Below are 16,007 nucleotides of genomic sequence, written 5' to 3'. Positions count from 1 at the left end.
ATACTGGTTGAAAGAATGAACAGTTTTTTTGTTAGATAACTAATTCTAAAAAACACTAAAGAGTAGGCTTAAAGTTCTGAAGCAAGGTATCGTTCTTCTTTGCGAAGCTTCCTTTTGCCAATATGCAATAGGCAGGCATATCTATAAGGAGGGGTTCCTACAGATAAGTCTTCATAAGTCACTACGCAAGGCTTAAATCTGGTCTGCCTAATATACCTTTATTCTGCTGAGCAATTCTCCTTAGCACAGCCAAAGCACCTGAACCAGGACTCTTCGGGCACAAAGAATACACTTAAGTCTATATACATTCTATGCCCCAAGGCAAGAAGCAATTATGGAACTTGCAGCATTGCCTGCCATTTGTATGGGCTTCCATTTCTATCTCAGACACAGGTTTTAAATATTCTCTCTCTATATATAAATTAAAAAAGCTGGCAATATCAACTGTTCTTTAATCCCATCGGGAGACATGTTTTAGAGGCAAGTCTTAGAGAAATAGTAGTCCGACAAAAGCAGTGTTGTGATTAATAACTATACTTTTCTGGGGTAATATACAGACTTTTGAATGTGAAGGGAAAAATATTACAAATTCAAGAAAATCATTTTTAGGTTCCCATAATAACATTTAAAAGCCGGGCAACACGTTCCAGGAACTTGGGGGATTTTTTTGTAAGTCATCTATTTGCTTCCATGTAAAAGGCATAAACAACAGTGAAATGTAATACATACCGGTTTAGGCTTAAAGTGGAGAAGGAAGGATGCTGAAACCTAATTTGGTTTTCTCAATGACTCTGACTGTACCCTATGGGGACAAGCTACAAACATGGGCACGCTACACACAGAGACTCACATCAGAGTACATCAACGTAAATGTGCAGGGACAAATTTAAGAGCTTCCTCCAATGATCAGGATAGAAATTCACAAAAGCACTCTTGCAACATTTCTAAATGGAAAGCATGGGTCCCTCATTAAGGGTCGAACATCAGGCATTAAAAAAAAAACAACCAAAAAACAAGTCAATGACTTGCTCAGTGTTTGGCTTCTCTTTCACATCCGTGCTCATGGGAGAACGGCCCAACCATGACAGGATGTTTAAAGTGCACAGCACTGAACAAGAATCGAGGGTTGCAAAATTATTTCATAAATCTAGAGAGAGACTGAAGAAAAGTCTGATGCCACCCTGCATGCTGCAACTCAAAGGTGAGTTAAAACCAACTCTGGAATTAATAACTCTGAGATCTCAAAGCTTTCTAATACCAGGATTTTCAACTTTGCAATTTAACGACAACCCTGCTGCTGGCCTCTCCTGACCTGTTGTGAAGTAAATCAGGCAAACTAATGTGGGCTAACAAGTCTTTTTCACACTGTTCCATCACCCTGCCTCTCTTTTTCTCCACAGACATCGCCTTCCTCCCAGTCTGTCTAGCCGTCCTCCTCAAAGCACACAAAATGGCCACTGTAACCCTGCATTACTGCTCATTAGATCACAGGTTAGTCAAGTGGAACTGCCCGGGGCTCCCAAAGGAGAGCTATACTTCAAAAATCTGTCCATGTCAAATGAAGAAAAAAAACCCTGAGCGTGGGGTCACCCAGATCAATGATCAAAAGAAACAGAGAAGAAGGGGGGGGGGAAGCACACCCTCGTTTTTGTTAAAATCACACAGGTCTGATTTATTATAAGGAATACAGAGATACGATGGGGGTTTTCTCTTATGCCTGGTTTTCAATTTTTTTTCCCCCTAATTAAGTAACTTCTTTTAATCAGGTCCTTTTGGTTAACTTTTGGGCTTTTGGAAAGTCTACGACTAATCCTCAAAATTTCCCCCCAAAGAAAACACACTCCAGGAAATCCAGTTTTCAGGAGGACCCTTAAATATTTCCAAAAACACTTGAAAAGCAATAAAAGTAATGCACAGTAATCCACCTTTAAGGCTTGAGGAGATTCTGTTTGAATCTAAACGTAAGAATGGGTGCGACGACACTCTAAAATAATCCGAGTAACCTCTTGGGCCTTCAAAGAGAGGGAACAACGAACCTGTCAATCACATCATGAGAACACACCAAGTGACATGCTATAAAAAGCAGATTGCTGGGCTTCTGTGGGGCCTCATAGAAACCTAGAAATCTGCAGGTAGAGGTCCATGGCTTGTTCAAGCATCTCCCTCATTTTCATATACCGGCAAAGCACAACCGTCTACACTCGCTTTTGCATTTTTTTTCCCCTTGAGGTAGAGCTATTAAAGAGTATTGCAAAACTGACAAATTTAAAAATTAAGACACAATGATCTGGAACACCGTAAAGAACAAACTTTAGTATCAAGTTTCACAAGCCAAAATCTCCAGAAGTTTTGATTTTCCTGGTTTCCTCAAAACAGAAGAAAGTACATTTTGTCAGCGTAATGATTTAAAAAAAAAAAAAAACCGGTTGACAAGAACATAGTCTAATATGAATGGTCGTAAAATAAACTGATTGCTTATAATTTAATCTAACCAAAGTTGTTAAGAGTTAAGGTCTTCACTGCTTTTGAAAAATATAGATATATTTTTGGCATTTGGAATTTATTCTTGAATCACTCTCCAAAGTAAAAAACCATACGGTCCCTGCACTGCATTTTCTGTCTCGTTTCTGTGTACTTAACAAACACTCACGACACTATGCCAGGCACAGGTAGAAGTGCTATTTAATCCTCCTAACACCTCTGGCCAGAGGAGGCGGAGGACAGGCCTGGAGGAGCTGGCAGTTCATCTTGAGCACTGTATGTGCTCAGTCCTCCCTTAATCCTCAGTACTTGCTACGAGATAGGTGCTAGGACTATCTCCATTTTGCAGATGAGGAAACAGATTTAAGTTTTTGCTCAATGTTATTCAACTGGTCAATGGTAAGAGGGATTTAAATCCAGATGGTTTGACCTCAGAGTCTTACTGTCTGTCACCTCTAAGCCCAGAGTGCTAAGTTAAATACCCATCAAGTTAAATGTCTGTATGTCCTATGATCCAGCAATTCCAACTTGACATACACACACTTGAGAAATACCTGCATATATACACAAGGAAACGTGTGCAAAGACACTCGTCAACAGCTTTGCTTGTAATCACAAAAATCCAGAAACAACCTAAAAGTTTATCAATAAGAATAAATAAATAAAATTAGGGCACAGTCATGCCGTGAACATAATATATCAGTGAAAATATATAAGTCAGACTTACATATATCATATAATCTCAAAAAATGTAATGAAAAAAGCATGACAAAGTATACACTTTAAGACACCACTTATGTAAATTTTTATCACACAAACATCACTGTATATTACTTAGAGATACATGCATATGTGTTAGAAGTATAAAAATGTATGTTGGGAAAGATACCAACTTCAAGATACACTCACTACTGAAGAAGTGAAGGGAAGGGGCTTTGAAAATGCATTTTTATGGATTTAAGGAAAAGATCTGAACAAGTAAGGTGTTTGCTGAATCTGGATAATGGGTGGATGAGTTTCACTGTTATATCATTTTTTTGTACTTATCTGTATCTTTGAAGTTTTTCATACTTAAAATAATTAAAGTATGATTCCTTAGATGCATCTCCTCATATACTCACAAATATGTTCTCCTGAAATCAGAGTTGGAGTTCCTATAAATCCCCCCGCCCAATAAAATGTTTAAAACTCAAGGTAACAACCGAGAGACTAAAGTATTAACTTCCCTGAAATGATTACAGTGTCCTACTGCACCTGTCTTAGAAGTACCATCTTTAAGATAATTACGTTCATTAGTATACAGTCCATATTTCATTATGTTGTTAAGCAAAATTCATTAAGTTAGTGTTTCTAACCTTTTGACATTCTAAGTCTGGTAATCACGTAGCCCAGCTGAAGGCTGAGAGTTTGAGGGTACAGCAGACCAGGGCACATGGGGAGATAAGGGAATATTTTTCACTGTATACTTTTTTTGTACCTGCTTAAAATTGTACCGTGTGGGGGCACCTGGGCGATACAGTCAGTTAAACGTCCGACTCTTGATTTTAGCTCAGGCCAGCAGCTCAGGGTCAGGAGATCGAGCCTCATGTCTGGGCTCTGTGCTCCGTGGGGAGTCTGCCTAGGAGTCTCTCTCTCCTTCTGCTCCCGCCCACCCTCGTCACTAAAATAAATAAATAAATCTTTAAAAAAATTTTTTTACCATGTGGTTTTATTAGTCATTTGGATTATTAATTTAAATGAGATGGATTTCTAAAATGGAAATGAATGGATTTTTAAAGATGATGTCGTATTATTCCATGGCGATCCAAATGAAAACAACAGGCATACATTTTCCATAGGATGGTAGTCATATAATCTTAACTGACAGAGAATGGATCAAGTAATGTCAACCACGATTCATTACAAACTTGTACATATTTGTGAGCAGAGCTGGAGAAGAGACGTTATTCCAAAAATAATTTCAGTGAAAGTAAACCCAGCAATTATAGCCATCTCTCTTGCTTTAACATCTTCGAAATATGACATTTTTAATAGCACACACTTTTCAATTCAGCTTTACTATGGCTAAAGAACCAGATGGCAAAATCTTGACTAACTAGAATCTAAATAAGAACAAGTACTAAAGGAATTACAATTTTTGTATTCCATTTTTAACAGATAAAACTACAAAAACATAGATCCATCTCAAGTGTTTTACCAAAAAAAGCAATGTCTAGGGCCTTATATGAAGTTAGTACAAACTCAACAAAATATCCCATACTTTCTGCATCTACACTGCTAGAGCTAATGTTCTGAATAATTAAAGGAGCACTGTGCATTAGAATCATTAAATACCGTATTTCCCTAGAGCAGAAAACTGTGCTGATATAGTTTAAAAGACGTAATATGAGAGAAAAAGAAAAGCTTCTGGTAAAGTATAAAAGAGATAACTATATTAATAAAGAATTGCTGTTAACTGTAACAGGCTCAAGCAATCTGGTGATCTCATGTTTTACCTTAAAGTCTGTTTTCCCTTTTTCAGCTAAAAAATGAGCTTAATTTGCTTGTTAATATAAAAGTCATTAAAAAGCCATTATTAATTAAGGAAAAACAGAAAGATGTCCAAACTTGAGCTTCAATTAAAGAAAAACATTAAAGTCCATATAAAAAATATGGGAAATTGACATCTCTTTTTATTGCCCCAAACATGTAGACACATGCATTTTAACACTTAACTGAATCTCTACCCACTCTTTTAAATAATTCAGATATTTGGACTTACCTTTTCAGTAAGTTATGCAAGTACCATTTTAAAGGAAACTATTCTAGAACGGAGTAAAATGTAAATTTTCTTATATATAATAAGAAAGATTCTTAAGAATTTTTGTTTTTATGTTTTGGAAAATTAGGGCATTTGCTTGGGCACAAAGATTTGCTTCTGTATAATGACAATAACCATAATAACAATACTACTTAGTGCATATAAATTATACCTCTATCTCAAGATCTTTTTTGGCCTATTTTTTAGGCTCTCTCTAATGATTATTGAGTCTTCTCTTCAATGCAATATGCGAAAGCATCATGAGAGACTCTCTTTTATAGCACCGTTAACAATTGTAACCCTTCAACCAGCTGTTCTCTAAGGATTCCTCTGCCAAGCTCTTATTTTCGTTTCATTATTTCTTTGTTCTCCTTGTCTAAACTATATGCAAGTTACCCAGATTTTCCACTCTGGCCCCTTTCAATAACGACTCATTTTGGCTCGACAAATTATTAGTCATCACCACGGTCTAAAAATAAATCATATTTTACAAATTCTACATGTTAAAATTATGATGTTCTATGGAACCTCCAAATTATTTCATGGTTCATACGAAGAACCTTCTTCCCATAAGGTTTAGTGGGTTTCACTTATCACTGATGAAAACAATTCCAGTTATTCGATGGGACTGTTTACGACCTAAGCATTCTTTATAGAGCATTCTTATTCCAGGTGTGGAATGAAAGTAAACTCCATCTATGTGCAGCAGGCTTCACACAATGAATCCAGACCCCGTAAAGTGTTATATTCTAAGCCTAAATAAAATAAAATGAAACCCTACTTGACTCCTCCTTTATAACCTAGTAGAAAACTTGTCATTTTGTCAGAGATTTATGTGTGCAAATTTTGATTTCAGAATTTCTAGCCAAGAAGGTAATTTCCATTTTACTACTGGATATGGCGACATCAAACACAGCGAAGATCTTAATAGGCCAGTCAGGGGAGAACTATGTGCCATCTGCAAAATGAGATATTGCTTTTCTTCATTAGACTTCTGTTGATACCTTCTCATTTGTATTGGAAGTCTGTGCCATACCTTCATTCCAAACCACTAGATACCCCTTCTCTCCAAGGACTTACATAAATGTTTAAATAGAGTCGTGGCTGAACATGGATGTCTACATAAAGAGATATTACTAAAGAAAGAAAAAGAGATCCTAGATTATCTGTCAACAAAAGGGAAAAGAGATTCTACGGCCAAAGTACTCAGGTGTGGGTTAGTTCATGTTTACCAGAGTCACCCGTGTATGCTGGAAGGGAGGCTACTTCTACGCGGCAGTCTATTGTCTGTACCACCACGCACAGCTACTCATTGTTTTCAACAAAGGCACATGTGATTTACAGGTAAAGAAAAAAAGGCAGCAGCAAGGAGAAAATGTCAGTTTCTAGGTATTCTCTTCATCTCAAAAGATGAAAGCAGGTATCTTTCATTGCAGGTTTTGGATCTGTGAGGAAGAAGGCCAAAAATACGTGATTTTCATATTTGTGCTAATACAGCAGAGTTTTTCAAAGCCACTGCCAAAAATGGACTGGTTTTCTTACCTGCGTTTTCTATGCTTTAAGTTAAGGGTGTCTGCCTCATTATAAACCTTGCTGGCTCCCTAGACTTCTGTAGTCTGGCTTTGCTGTGATTACTGGTCAAAACCTTTAATTACAGTATATAGTTTGTGCAGCTGCCTGGAAATTGGTCTCGGGGTCAGTGGCTCTTCCCGTTCCCCTCTTTCCATTCTTTTGAAGCAATATTGCTGAACTGAAGGCATTGTTCCAGCTTTCTGGTGTGCTCTGTCTGCTGCACACTATGAATAGCTTGGCAATCACTCCAGCAATTGGTTCTTCAACTGCCTTTAGGTTGTCAATTGTAATTCATTGGCTCCAGGCACCTTTTCTCTTTTCATTCTCGAGGTCTTTTCTTATTTAATTTGCAATAATATTAGGGAATGTCTTCTTCAGACATGTCACTAATGTCTTCCTGATTATGAGGCTGGATGTACGGTTGACTTTCATATAGATGCTGCTAAAAGGTTTCAATATTTCCTTTATTTCTGACTTGTGATGATAATTGTTGTAGTATCTTATAAGGAATTTGGCTTTACCTTAAAGTCTTCTTTGTAAAGAAGAATCCTCCTTGAAATATTTTCACTGGAGCTAATTCATGTAATTATAGTTACATTTTGATAACTTCCAAAAGATATAATTTTTCATTTTTGTGATAATTAAGCTTTCACATTTTCTTCCCATAATTATGCCCTCTTCTCTTTTTTAGTTTATAAATTTGAGCTCTATACAACTTCTGTAATTAGTTCACTAAGAAATAAAGCCTTCTGACTAGTTAGAAATCAATGCCTATGTTTTTAGAGTCCTTTGGAGGACCTGCAGTTACTCCTCAAATACTGTTTTTCGAGATTATGTAACATTCCAACTATTCAAAACAAGTTCCAATGCTTCTGCATTACAGGATTTTATTTTATTTTATTTTTAGGAAAAAAGACAACCGTCTCTTGATTTACTAAGAAAAAACAAAACCTCAGTGCATTATGTCTCAACTCCTTAGTTCTGGATAAAACCCAGCAGGGTAACCCCTCTCATTAGCCTCAGCCATCCCGGAGTAACCAAAGGTATTTTTAAGCAGACACTATGTAATAATAATAATGAAAATAATTATCATAATGATAATAACTAACGCTTATTGTGCTTTTTATCTTCAAAGCACCTTACTGACATTAACCATGTGTCTATTTTCAACTTCATTTAACTCGACAAATGTTTTATTAACTCTGTACACCATGGAATGTGTAGTAAACTGAGCTTTCTTTGGCAAATGAAATAAATAAGTAAATAAATAGTGGAACTAGGGCCAAGGAAATCATTCTGTAAACTTTTGCCTCAGAATCATTTGTTGCCTTTTTGAATGAGAGTTAATGAAAGATTGATCTTTATAAAATACAAAATTGAAAAAAGGGTGAAGTTCACCACTACAACCACTCAAATACCTACTGCTTCAAAAAAGACACAGAAAGAGAAAGTCAAAATCTAACTGTATAGTTATGACTCATTATTGTAAAATCTTTGTGAATCTATAGGAAGAAAAATGTTAAATGTAAGAAATGAAAAAACCCTTTAAGTTTCATTAGTGTAAAACAGTTTTATGACAAAGCTAGATTTGTTCTTAATAAATTAAATTTATTGCTTTAAAACCATTTCAATTATATGCCCATCGAGCTTCATCATATACCAGTTTCCATGTGAAAAATAATAAGTAAAAGAGTTTGCTATGCTAGGCAACTGAAATAAGCTCTATATACTTCAAATATAGGCAATTAGTAAAAATGTATTAAAGGAATACTATTTAGTTAAGATGTCCTGCCACTTTACAGGAAGGATTTTGGGAAAGAAACAGCAACCTGCTATAAGCAAGGTCCTCAAGGAGACAAGCACAAATAAGTACATAAAAATACAAGAAAACAAAGACGTGTAAATGCTGTAGCTAGAGGATTAAAGCTTTGTGAAACATGAACATGGTCAGAGTGGTGAGGTTTCACAGAAGATGCGATTTAGGAGTAATATTCAAAGGTCAGGTTTGGTGTGGAGGAAACAGGAGTCAGACTGGGTCAAGGAATCTGGATGAAGAAGATGGCGTTAAAGCCAGGAGGAAAGCACAGGCATGTCTGTAAGACTCCGACATCATACCCATTCCAACAACATATAATTAAGCACAGAGACTTATACAAGACAGAATTCCCGTCCTTCAAGGAGCTTACAATCTTAAGGGGTAGACAAAAAAGTTATAGGCCATTAATGCTAATATTATGATTTGGATATGCCCAGAATGCCTTTGGAAGTCAGAAGGACATGCACGCAGCCTTCAATGTTCAGGGAAACTTCTTGATGTCACCTATAATTGTTAGGCGGTTTTCCCAGGGCAACAGAAATACCAAGCAGTAGCTGAATGTGAATGAGAAGAGAAAAGAGAAGGGAATTCAATTATCAAGCACATGAACATATGAGATCAGTGGCATTTCACATGCTTCTAGAAGGAATTAGAAGATAGTACTGGTTTTTAATATGAGTATCATGGAAGATAGGGAATCTTCCTATCCTTCCTGGTTCCTATAATGGTCTGTGTTGAGGAACTGGGGGAATGAGGAGACCTGGGGATAGAAACAATCAGGCAACTGAAAAGTACTGCAGAGGTGGGAGAATTGTGCAGTGAAATGCCTGGATGTGCACAGTAAATAAGTGTAAGAATTGGAAGAGGTTCCAAAATTTGCCTGCTTTACATAAAACAAAAGATATGCATGTGACCAACTGAAGGAAGAAAGTGGAAAGGAATAGGGGTTTTATAAGAGAACATAATGAATTCTTGCTTTATTTTTTAAGTGTATTATACTCTGTTATCACACCTAAATAATTTTCTCGATAGTATGGACCTTTCTGATGTTAACACTCGTTAATGGGAATTTTATTAGTTTTCAGTAGGCAGGGCACATTCTCATGATTATTGCTTGGTGGGTGCGAGAAATACAGGTATATGAGTTCCCTTGAATGGTAAGATCAAAGTGGCTAGATTTAGAATTGGTGAAATCAAATATACAATTTCATTTTTTCAAGGACTGCATATTTAATAAGTACATGAATGTACACTAAAATATTGTCTTGGTATTCAGCTAAAAGTTGCTCTTTAACATAGAAAAGCATCATAAACATATCTAACTATTGAAATGATGGTTATTTTTAGCTTCTCTTGCACGTTAGTAAACATTTTCAGGAGATCATGGAATCATTCCGTGGAAAACAGACTTCCAGACCCTCTCATTGTTTCCCCAAGATTAAATTGTAACAGAGTAAAGTACATCTGTAAAGACAAAAAATAATTTGTATCTCATATCATTTTAGAATAAGTATATGTCCCATAAGGGAATTTTCAGACTGCTCACACAATAGGTATGTACACTGCTCTATATGAAATCAAATCAGTATTCTAAAATGCTGCCAAGACACAGGTCAAGATACTTGGAAGACTCCTAAGATTTAAAGTATATGACACTTTACAATCATTATTGTACAAACACACACACACACTTCTCTCCATATACAGAGAGTAATAAAATATACTAAGCTAAGTATGTTACGTGACTTAAACACTGCTTTGTATTTTCCAATAAAAGATTTGTCATGCAAAATCAGAGATGATATTCACTACTTCATGGAGATACCAAAACAAAACAAAACAAAAAACACCACTCCACTGTTAAGCAGTATGAATATAGAATGAAAATTTTAAATTAGAGTCTTCCTATTTACAGTGTCCAAACATTTCAATCCTTCAAAACTATCTGACTGTAGGAAGGAGAAAAAGTACACAATTTAGAAATAATTATCTATAAACAAGAGTTATAAGTAAATGTAGTGGTCAAATAATATGAAATACATACTAGCAGTCTCCTCCAGAAGACGTCTATAGACTAAGAAGTGAGAACTGAAGTATTCCTGATACACTGAATATTGAAAAGTATTTTTCAAAAAATATGAATATTTATAATCAAAACAAATCATGGGCTAAAAAAGTAATGTTTGTATCATCATAGAAATACTTGCAAATACTCTTCTCACATTTATATTCTGTTCTTTTCCAACGGAACACCACTTTCTACGTACATCACGGTAACAAACTGAATGACAACTGCAAGAAAATTGAGAAATGCCTGAGCACAAATTTTAACCTTAATGCTGACATCCTAACTTAAAAGCTGCATCTTCCTGTGCTGTAATTGTACTATAATTAATGAGCTATGGAACCAAAAGAGTCATTTGACCTTATAATTTCACTTCAAAAATCTTTATTTCACAGTTTCCACATTTTTAAAATATTTGACAGAGTTAAATATTTGACAGAGTTGACTCAGTATTTGATGTCCTATTTCTAAAAAAGTTAAATACTTTTGAATTAAGGATATGGACGAATATCCAATCAGACTAGACTGCTGAAAGTTTAAACTATTTCTTTCACATTGACAAAATGTGTCATTTTATAAGACAGGGTAAAGCCCAATAAAACAAAAATAAGATTTTAAAAGGCTAGGAAGTAAAAGAGTCCCAATCGGCAACTGTGTAGAGGGAAAATAGGATTACATTTATTGGCTACTTTATCAACTTAACTTCTCATAAAATCCTCCTGATCTATTAAATAACTTCAGAACTGAAGTATGCTCTCCTTTGGGAGTTGTAAAACAAATTAGATACAATTACAATTCAATACAAATAAAAAGCCAACCTGTTTACCCTTAAGATGATTCTTGTTTTAGAGCTTTATTATTTAAATTGGACTAGAATTTTCCCTAATGAATCAAGTGGGACGCTTGACTTAATTATAGATTTTTATATTATACTTTCTATACAGAAACATAGTTGATAGGAGTAAATTCTGGAAAACTGTGGTAACTACACCTCCCCAAAGTGAATACAACAAACATCTGTTGCAAGAACTGCTTGGCTTTCAGACAGTACATAAAGGGTGTTCTTCTTCCCAGTGTTTTGCTATTTTTTTAAAAAGATTATTTGTTAAGAAACATGTTTCTACTATCAATTCTCAAAAAGTTAAATCTTAAAATTCTAAGTCAAACACAGGGCATTACTAGATTTATTATAGAAGGCAAACTATGCAATGTATAAGACTCCACTTGCATTCTAAAAGGGTAACAAAATAATTGGGCACATTGCCCTCTGTCTGTGGGTTACAAAGTAATTTTAACCATTGTCTTCCTTTCTTAACTCCTTCTCTACACAAACATCTCAAAACTCAGAGCAGAGGAGGGGAGTAAATATACACCCTCCCGAGATTTTCATCCTCTGTTGCAGTCCCAGTGATAATTCAGCTTTCTCCTCGGGATCTCACCAGCTTCCAAACTCAACAATATCCTGTTATCCTCATTAAGTGATAAATGAATTCTTAAAGTTTTACTCAAGTGACAGGATAAATAATTGCAAATTTTTTGCATAATGCATTAAGCACAAAATGTAATAATTTCAATGGGAGGAGGAGAGGAATCACTGAGCCCTTAAGACTCCTCGTCTTTTCTTAACTGCATCAAAGACTTGTTTAGTGCTTTTGGTAAACTGAATACATTTTCCTTGATTCTGAAAGAATAAAATTTTGCCTCAGACTCACAGGTATTTTGCAAAGTAAAAACCCATCTTTTTAGCATTTGGAAATTACACAAAATGTACACAAATTAGCAGGTACAAATGAATAAAAATGTTTATAAGCAATAGAGCACAAGGCATGTAATACCCTTATAAAAAGGAGAGGAGGAGCAGTAAACAGATGACCACCTCTAAACGTATTTCAAATAACATGTAAGTTTGTTCACTTTTTAATCTTCTACCTCCTCTTCTACCCATGCCTCCTCCCCACCATTTTGAGATTACCATTCACTGAAAGTTTAAGATTCAGTTTTTACAATTCCACTTTAATGCTAACTTATTAATAAGGCATTGATTTAATCCCTAAAACATTCCTGAGGGTATTTCAACAAGGCATCATAACACTACAATACTGAGGAACCTCTTTGTCATTCAAGCAATGAGTAAATAAGAAGCTTCCATTTCTTTTTCTGCCAAATCCAAAGCATGAGCACTACATTGTTTTGACAAACTTCAAGATCTATAATCGAATTTGCCCATGTCTTCAATTACAGTCTAAAATGTTAACATGCACCTGTATAGTATGTGTTTATATAACCATAGGGAAAATGCCTTAAACAGTCCTCAAAATGGTATTTGCAAATTCCATTACAAGCAAAGATTTTGAGGAAAATTTAAAGTTGATATAAATAGAAAGTCAAAGTCACACATGTTCCAGCACATACAAGTTTTGAATAATTTTCAAATCATTCCATTTTTTCTACATTTATAGCCTCTGTCTCAGTAAAAGATGAATCACAAAAAGATATTTGCCCGTTTCCTAGGAAAGACAGCTAGCCAACACACGCAAAGCATATTCCAGAGCAATTAATTGTTAAAAGCTTCTTTTCTTCAATGTGACAGTCTTCAATTTTTATGGAGGATTACCCTGAGTTGTGAATTTGATTTCAAGAAAACATTAGTTTCAACTTTATGATGTCTAAGGAAAACAGTTTCTTAAATTTAAAAGTAAAAAATAAAAATTTCAGCTATTACACATAACTTGAATAAAGGGATTTAAAGTTATAAGGTCACCTGTATATATATTTCATATGTTTTATTAAAGATGTATTACATATTTTTTATGTACAAAATGTTATAGTCTATTTGTATTCCTAATACATACCTGTATTTCCCACAATGAATCTCAGAACAATGCATTTTCAGCAAGTACCTTATAATTATAAACTAATATAACACTCGTAACTACCCATCATTAGATACTATTACATCCATTCTACAGACAGAAAAACTGATGCTGAGAAGTTAAAAGATTTACCCAAAGCCTTAAGAACGGATCACGAAGGCACCACAACCACAAGGCTGAAGATCTGCACATTAATGACTCTCTGAATAGATTTGCATTGCTTTGTTTTTATCTTAATTACTTAATATCTAGATTTCACAAAATCTACAAAGGAAAAATGTGCTTGCTGACCACTTAACGCTGAATGAAGTAACAGAGGATAGACAGGAGTTCTATTTAATAAGAAACCCTTGCCTTCTTTACTATTTTCCTGAAACTTAAATGAAAATTCTCTAATACCTCTTCCACTGCTTAGTACTTTCAACTTCAAAGTGAATTATCCAAAATCATCCCACTCAGTTATTAAAAAAATAAACTGCATTATTGCCATCTTCCAATGGGAAGACAAGTAAAGGAACAAAGCTCTTTGCATGGGTCCCACGTTAAGTGTGAGAGAAGTCTGGAGTTAGAACATCTTATGGTCCTGGATTCCTCATCCAATTTTTCAGACTAAAGAGCAGCGTTGTTCCCCTTAATTATCTTATTCCGAAGTCACTAAAGGAAGCACACAATTTTCTGAAGGAAGGGGGGAGAAACCTATTCTGAAAATTACAGGTGTAAAGGAATACATGAAAAGTTTTGATTTCACTGTACTTAGGTTAAAATTCACTACAATTCAAGTTTTAAAAATTATTCACCTATCTTATTCCTTTAGTATCCATGAATCAAAAACTTTGCTGGGTGAGACACTGAACTTTTTTCCCCCAGAACTAGACTCATGCTTTTATAGGTGAGATACAAGCTAAGAAAGGAAATTAAACGAGGAAGATAAAGAATGGGTCCATATTAAAGCGTATTTGGTGGCACGGAACTTGCAAGATAAGACATCAATTTTCAGCCTGGCTGGTTACAGAATAGGACTCATTGCTTCTAGTCAACAGTGAGCATTTCAGAGGGACAAGAACATGACATTTGAGGGCAAGTGATGCATGGTAATACGCACGATGCATTCCTTGAAAAGCTGGAGAAAAGAATGAACTAAGTAAGCTGGCAGGGTAAAAAATGTTCAGTAACTGGGCCTTCAGATGAGAAAATAGATGAGAAAAATATTCAGATAAGTCCTCTAACTTTCGCTAAATAGTTTTTAAAAAAATCTATGCTTTCCATGTGGAGAAAGATATATAAACAATAATTTTTATAGACTGATATAGTCTTTCTACTTTCTCAGAAAATTACAGTTTCATGTGGGAAAACAACATAACCAGCACATCCCTAACGACAGGCAAGTTTTCAGATTCCAAGGCAGCAGCAAAAGTGCAACAAACAAGACAAAGAGTTGTCACGTTCATGACACATACCTCTTGGACTGATCGAGCAGCTGGCTTGTCTTGATGATTGGCCAATATTAAAAAGGGTAAAGTGCATAACTGTGGGTGCTGAAGAGCTGAGTGCAGTTCATTTCTAGCAGTTTCTAAATCATCTTCTGAAGAGGCACTGTCTAATACAAATATTACCCCTTGAGAGCCTTGGTAGTAGCGACTCCAATATTTCCGGATATTATCAGCCCCTGTCAAAAACAAAACAAATTCTTTTTTTAAAAATAGCTTTTGGAAACTGAAAAAACACTGAACAGTGCTGTTGGGCACACCTAACAGTAATTCCTACTGGAAACCAGTACAGCTTTTAAAAATTAAGCAGAAAACATGGCTGATGAGAACAAAGGCATGAGAGCCAAAAGGTGGATACAGCCTTGAAGAAGAACACCAAAGGTGAGGAGTCATTCTTCATACCTTTCTTATCAAAATATGTGAGAAAAATCAGGTTACATTTTAGATTGAAACTCAAAATGTTTTCATTTTTCTTACTAGCCCTAAATGAGCTCCACTCTTTATAAACTGAGTTTGAGCCTAACTCAGAGAGCAGTATAACCTGGCTGTTCAGAGAGGCTTTTTTTCCCCCAGACAATGAACATTAGCTTGATATTTTCTAAAAGAACTACTTGCTGATCATAGCAGCCTTGTTTAATTTCATCTAGAAAGTGAAAACTACTAGTACAATACCTTCATGGATCAAGCTGCTGAAATTTGTGATGAAAGAAAATCTTGATACATTTGCAAAAACCCATTTGGCAATGAGCATCCTCATGGCCTTGGTATGACAGGGTGGTGACAAAGAAGACATTGAGATTTTCATCAGCCAGGCCACGTCTTGTTCTTTGTATTCCCAATATCCACCACAACATATAACTTGAAGCTCAGTACAGGAATGAGGGAAATGAGGGAAGGAGGAAGTGAAATTATA

The 16,007-nt window shown here is 35.4% G+C and overlaps 1 protein-coding gene across 8 annotated transcripts in view; it reads right to left on the bottom strand.

The window, feature by feature from the left end:
- Positions 1-16,007, bottom strand: part of ARL15 (ADP ribosylation factor like GTPase 15) — a 435,459-nt gene that overhangs the window by 211,895 nt on the left and 207,557 nt on the right. For 7 of the 8 annotated variants that reach the window (XR_005834860.1, XR_569107.2, XR_569106.2 and 4 more), the window contains one exon: positions 15,065-15,273. Coding sequence is in view for 5 of the 8 variants with exons in the window: in XM_008692544.2 (XP_008690766.1) it covers positions 15,065-15,273 (209 nt within the window). In the remaining 3 variants the exon portion in view is untranslated. Of the gene's footprint in view, positions 1-9,430; positions 10,134-15,064; positions 15,274-16,007 lie in introns of those variants that run through there. The other variant, XM_008692548.2, reaches the window with a different exon arrangement.

Source organism: Ursus maritimus, unplaced genomic scaffold (genome assembly GCF_017311325.1).
Source record: "Ursus maritimus isolate PB19 unplaced genomic scaffold, ASM1731132v1 scaffold_15, whole genome shotgun sequence".
Taxonomy (NCBI): domain Eukaryota; kingdom Metazoa; phylum Chordata; class Mammalia; order Carnivora; family Ursidae; genus Ursus; species Ursus maritimus.
The sequence above is the reverse complement of the archived record's forward strand: the minus strand, read 5'-3'. Positions and strand labels throughout refer to the sequence as shown.